A 5,846-nucleotide genomic window follows, 5' to 3' on the forward strand; every position below is an offset into this window, starting at 1 on the left:
AGGGGGCACAGGAGCTCCTGGGGACCCCCAAAAGGATGGGATGAGGGTTCACCCCCTCCTAAAGGAACCCATCTGGGAGGTTTAACACACCTGTAACTCTCACCTTCCTCCTCCCTCTCCACCCCTGTCAAACCTCAGCACCATAAAAAAAACCCCTCCTCACACCCAAACAGCAGCAAACAGTTGGAGGCGGACCCAAACAACAAACACACAAACAACTTGTTGGGAGTAAAAAAATATGTTTTTTTTTTTTCCTTTTAATTACATCAGTTATCAAAGAAAACGACAAAAAAAAAAAAAAGCAGTGGTAACAAAAATACAAAGCTCTGAGGGTTTCTCGTTTTTGTTTGTTCTGTAATAGGCTGAGAGCATCAGTGCAATTGTTTTAATTTAACTTCTGCTCTGAGTCCCTGCTGGCAGCATAGGAGTAGGCTTTGCCCAGCACCAGGCGGTCCCGCAGCAGCTTGAAGAAGGCGTAGTAATTGCTGAAAAGGATCAGAGCCAGGGAGATCGTCTGGTGCCACTTCTCCGAGGAAATCAGCGAGTAGAGCTGGTAGAAGATGACAGCTCCTTCCAGCAGGATCAGGATGTTGAGGATTCGCAGTGGTTTGCTGAAAAAGAACTGTGGGAGAGCGGGGTGAGACGCCGGGCGGGAGGTGAAAGCTTTGGGTGAGGATTCCTCTGGCTCTGGATGGAGCCACCCTCGTGGCACGGGGCTGAGATCCCACCCTGGGCACTGAACCCCCCAGCTCCACCAGCCTGAGGTGTCCAGGCCACCAGGAAGGAGCAGGATCCTGCTGGGCTATCCCTGCTGCCAGGAGGGACAGGGGAGCTTACGTGGAATCGGAAGTGCGAGACGTCCGAGGGCACGGCCACGTTGTAGTGGCCCACGGCCTTGTAGACGTTCTTGCTGTGCTTCACCAGCACCCCCTGAGGCCACATGCACTCCTCAGTCCACCTGCAGGGAACAAGAGATGCCTTAACCCCACCTGCAGGGGACAAGAGATACTTTAGTCCCATCTGAAGGGAGCAAGAGATTCTTTAATCCCATCTGCAGGGGACAAGAAATTCCTTAATCCCACCTGCAAGTGGCCAAGAAATTCCTCAATCCCACCTGCAAGTGACCAAGGAATTCCTTAATCCCACCTGCAAGGGACCAAGGAATTCCTTAACCCCACCTGCAAGGGACCAAGAAATTCCTTAATCCCACCTGCAAGTGACCAAGAAATTCCTCAATCCCACCTGCAAGGGACCAAGGAATTCCTTAACCCCACCTGCAAGGGACCAAGAAATTCCTTAATCCCACCTGCAAGGGACCAAGAGATGCCTCCATCCCACGTGCATGGGGCTCTGCTGCCTCCCCAGCAGCAGTGAGGAGAATGGGAATTGTGCTCCCAGTTTGGAATTGTCACCACGGCAGTGACAACCTGCAGGTAGCTGTGGCCAGGAGCAGCAGGCACCTTGCCAAAAATCAGCTCTGCCTGGCAGGGACAGTGCCCAGAGTGTTTGTGCTGCTGGATGTGTCAGCCAACAACTCTGCCCTCACTTTTCCCTCTTTTATTTAAGGCTGAGCTCCCCACCCACCCACCCAGCAAAAGAGAATTCCTTACTGATGCTGCAGCACGTTGGAGCAGAGGGCTGGATCCACCTTCTGCCAGCAGCCCAGGTGTGCTGCAGCTTTGTGCAGCAGGTCACAGTAGCGTGCAGGGAGCAGGTACTGCATGAGGATCACCGAGGTGCTGATGGAAACCAGCAGGAAGAGCTCACAGGACCAGCGTTTGTCGTAGTACTGAGTGTTCTGAGGGGGGGACAGCAAGGGGGGACAGTGTTTGGACACTGTGGGACACTTTGGACAGCCTCACCTGCCCAAGGTATCACCACACAAAGCACTCAGGCAGGCAGGTAAAACGAGGGCTCTGTGTGGAGCTGTTGATCCTGCCTGCAAAGGAACCCACGTGGGATGGGGGATGGAGAATTCCTGCAAAATATTTGTGCCAGCACCACCAAAACCAGGGAGGCAGCTCCTGATGCTCAGCTGATGGAGCACCAGCCCCTGAGGGCACAGGGACAGCCTCACCCCGTTCACCACCAGACATTCAGGATTCAATCACCACAAACAAGGACTGTGACCCCTCATTGTGCCACCATCACCACAAACAAGGACTGTGGCCTCTCATTGTGCCACAATGACCACAGGGAAGGACTGTCCTCCCTCATTGTGCCACCATCACCACAAACAAGGACTGTGGCCCCTCACTGTGCCCCAGCGCCACCTCCCAGCCAGGCCTCACCTTGACAAACCACACAGGCACGAAGGCCACGTAGTAGGCACTGAGCATGGAGCTCACCAGCACCTCCTTCATGCGCCAGTTGAAGTCCATCTTCAGGAACTCCACCTCGTTGCGGATCAGGTCCGGGGACAGGCAGCAGGCGTGGCTGGGCATGGCCTCCATGCCGTACATCTGCCTCGTGTGCTGCTTCCAGGTCTCCTTGAGCACTGTCAGGTAGTCCCTGCCCCGGGCTGTCACCTCCCCCGTGTCCCTGGGGCCAATGTTGGTCACCTGGGTGAAGAGCCCGGCCTTCCGAAAGTCACAGTTCAGCTGGAGGAAGGGGATGTACATCCCAAACCTGGAAAGGCACAGAGCTCTGGGATCACCATCCCCAATTCCCCTGTGGTGTTCTGGAAAGCACAGAGCTCAGGAGCTGCATCCCATCCCACTGGGATCACCATCCCCAATCCCTGTGGGGTTCTGGATAGCACAGTGCTCAGGAGCTGCATCCCATCCCACTGGGATCACCATCCCCAATCCCTGTGGGGTTCTGGATAGCACAGTGCTCAGGAGCTGCATCCCATCCCACTGGGATCACCATCCCCAATCCCTGTGGGGTTCTGGATAGCACAGTGCTCAGGAGCTGCATCCCATCCCACTGGGATCACCATCCCCAATCCCTGTGGGGTTCTGAGCTGGATGAGTTCAAGGTTTGGAGCAACCTGGGATAGTGGAAAGTGTCCCTGCCACTGCTGAATGATCCCAAACTGGTCTGGGATTCCATCATTCCAAAGGGAAACTCCCAAAAAGAGCTCTGAGCTCAAACACAGGCAGCAAATCCCTGTAGATATTTCCTCCTGCAGCAAATCTCTGGATGTTTCCTCCTGCATCTACCAGGGAGGAGGAAGCCATTTCCACTCCTAACATTTCCTTTTGATAGGTAACAAAAGCCAGGAGCTGTTTGAATCCCTTCACCTGGCAGAGGAGCCCAGGAACAAAGAGAAAACAAAGCCCTGAGTTTTGTGAGCGCCATGGGAAAAGCACACAACCCTTTTAACGAGTAATAATGAATGCTGACATCAAGCTGAAAGGGGGTGAGTGTCACAGATGTGTCCTGCCACCACGGAATGTGACACAGCAGGAGGGAGAGGTGCAGGATAAACTCTGTGACCATGGACAAGCCCAGGCTGCTCCAAGCCTTGGAGACTCCCAGCTCAGAACCCCACAGAGCTGCAGGGAGCCCTCCCCTGGATTTGGGGTGGATCTCCCATCCCTGAAGCAAGGATACTCACGGGTAGCACAGGAACAGGAGGTTGAGGAAGGAGTAGGTCCTGAAGAGGTGGATGATGGAGCGACACAAACTCCAGCCCGTGCCCGTGAGCACGGCGAAGCGAGTGAGCACCAGGAAGATGGAGCGTGGCAGGGACACTTTGCCACTCTGGGAAGCCTGTGGGACACAGGGCACAGCTGGGCACAGCTGGGCACTCCCTCTTCTTAAAGGAGAAAATACTGTGTAAAATCATAGCTCAGAAGGAAATGGCAGTGCCCAGCTGACACCAGGACAGGGAGGGTTTCTGTGGAATTTGGGGTTTCCAAAACCTCTGGAATCTGGGCTTCATTGCTCAGGGAGTGAGGAGAGATTCCAGGTAAGGTCTGGAGGGTTTCCGTGGAATCTGGGCACCCCAAAACCTCTGGAATCTGGGCTTCATTGCTCAGGGAGTGAGGAGAGATTCCAGGTAAGGTCTGGAGGGTTACAGTGGAATCTGGGCTCTCCAAAACCTCTGGAATCTGGGCTTCGTTGCTCAGGGAGTGAGGAGAGATTCCAGGTAAGGTCTGGAAGTCACCAGTGCCCAGCACACTCTCCTGGCACTGCTCACAATGGGATGATTCCACAGTGGGCATCCCTGGCTCTTCCCTGGGGAAAGCTGGAGTGATGGAGAGAGCAGGAAAAGAGCCAAAAGGAAGGAGGGAATCAGCCACTACAGTCTGGCTGAGACAGAAATTCAGAGACAGACCCAGCAGGTCGATGAGCTCAGTTCTGCTCTCTGCTCCTCCCACTGGAAACCTCGCCTGGGATTCTGATTTAGGAACAGCACAGAGGTTTTTAGGGGAGGATGGAGGGGTTTGGAATGGCAAAAGGGACCCAGAGCTTTACAAATCTCTGACTTTACCTCCTTGACGACAGCGCCGATGAGGCGCCGTGCCAGGACGATGGTTGTCACCGTCAGCACGTTGAAGTCAATGAGGTGAAAGTTCTGTTGGGACAAAACCAAAATTACTTCATTTCCATCAGCACCAGGAACCCACATCCAACACAGAAATAGTCCCAAATTATTCTCCTTGGAGAATCTCTCTTCCAAGAGAATGCCAAGCAGGCAGCCAGAACCCAAAATGTGGGAAACGGGGAGTGGCAGGAGCAACCCTGAAAGGTCAGATGAAGTTTTTATCAAACATTATCTCTAAAACTTTAGATTTAGTGACTCAAGAGACAGCCTGGGAGCTTCAGCTGCCCTTTGGTGCTTACCAGGGAGGTGTGAGAAGGAGGGTGGGAGGGTGGGTACCACCACACTGTCTTGTTGATGTTGATGTAGTGGACGAAGAGGGCGACGAGGTGGCAGAAGAAGAGCTGCAGCTCGAACAGGACGCTCCTCTCCACGGGCAGCTCGGGGATCTTGCAGTGCCGCAGGGGGACCACGGTCTGAGCTGCCAGAGGGGGGCTGGACAGGCCTGTCCCCGAGCCACTCCTGCCAGGGGGAGCCAAAAGTGAGCAGGGCAATGTCCTCCAGCTCCCCTCACAGCTCTGAGATTGATGGGGAAACTCAAGTTATCAGTGGTTGGCATAAATCACAAATCTCAGGCAGATGGGAGCAGGGATTTGCCCACACAAAGGAATATCTGGACCCAGGACATTTGATATTAAATTGTTCAGACCCAGGGGTGAGGAGGGGAATGTCCTCCAGCTCCCCTCCACAGCTCTGAGATTGATTCTCGCTCAGAGAATGGGGTGAGCTTTAAGACTGAGGAATGGGATGAGCTTCAAGGTTGGGTAATGGGATGAGCTTTAGGATCAGGGAATGGGATGAGCTTTAAGGTCAGAGAATGGGATGAGTTTTATGGCTGGGGAAGAGGATGAGCTTTAAGAACAGAGAATGGGATGAGCTTGAAGCTCAAGGAATAGGACGAGCTTTAAGGTCAGAGAATGGGATGAGCTTTAAGAACAGGGAATGGGATGAGCTTTAAGGTCAGGGAATAGGACGAGCTTTAAGGTCAGAGAATGAGATAAGCTTTAAAGCTGGGAAATGGGACAAGCTTTAAGATCAGGGAATGGGATGAGTTTTAAGGTCAAGGAACAGGATGAGCTTTAAGGTTGGGACAAGCTTTTAAGGTCAGAGAACGGGACGAGCTTTAAGAACAAGGACCGGGATGGTCAGAGAATGGGATGAGCTTTAAGATCAGAGAACAGGACAAGCTTTAAGGTCAGGGAATGGGATGAGCTTTAAGGTCAGGGAATGGGATGAGCTTTAAGACCATGGAATGGGACGAGCTTTAAGGTCAGAGAACAGGACGCGCTGTAAC

The 5,846-nt window shown here is 53.4% G+C and overlaps 1 protein-coding gene across 1 annotated transcript in view; it reads right to left on the minus strand.

Moving 5' to 3' along the window:
- Positions 1–222: 222 nt before the first annotated feature.
- The window catches only part of TMEM39B (transmembrane protein 39B), a 5,789-nt gene continuing 165 nt past the window's right edge, over positions 223–5,846 (minus strand). The window contains exons 2-8 of the mRNA XM_031062045.1: positions 4,795–5,068; positions 4,442–4,525; positions 3,563–3,717; positions 2,292–2,628; positions 1,611–1,798; positions 838–958; positions 223–622 (exon numbers count right to left, since the gene is read on the minus strand). Coding sequence (XP_030917905.1) covers positions 386–622; positions 838–958; positions 1,611–1,798; positions 2,292–2,628; positions 3,563–3,717; positions 4,442–4,525; positions 4,795–5,068 — 1,396 coding nt within the window. The 3' untranslated portion in view covers positions 223–385. The remainder of the gene's footprint in view (positions 623–837; positions 959–1,610; positions 1,799–2,291; positions 2,629–3,562; positions 3,718–4,441; positions 4,526–4,794; positions 5,069–5,846) is intronic.

Source organism: Geospiza fortis, unplaced genomic scaffold, assembly GCF_000277835.1.
Source record: "Geospiza fortis unplaced genomic scaffold, GeoFor_1.0 scaffold432, whole genome shotgun sequence".
Lineage (NCBI taxonomy): Eukaryota > Metazoa > Chordata > Aves > Passeriformes > Thraupidae > Geospiza > Geospiza fortis.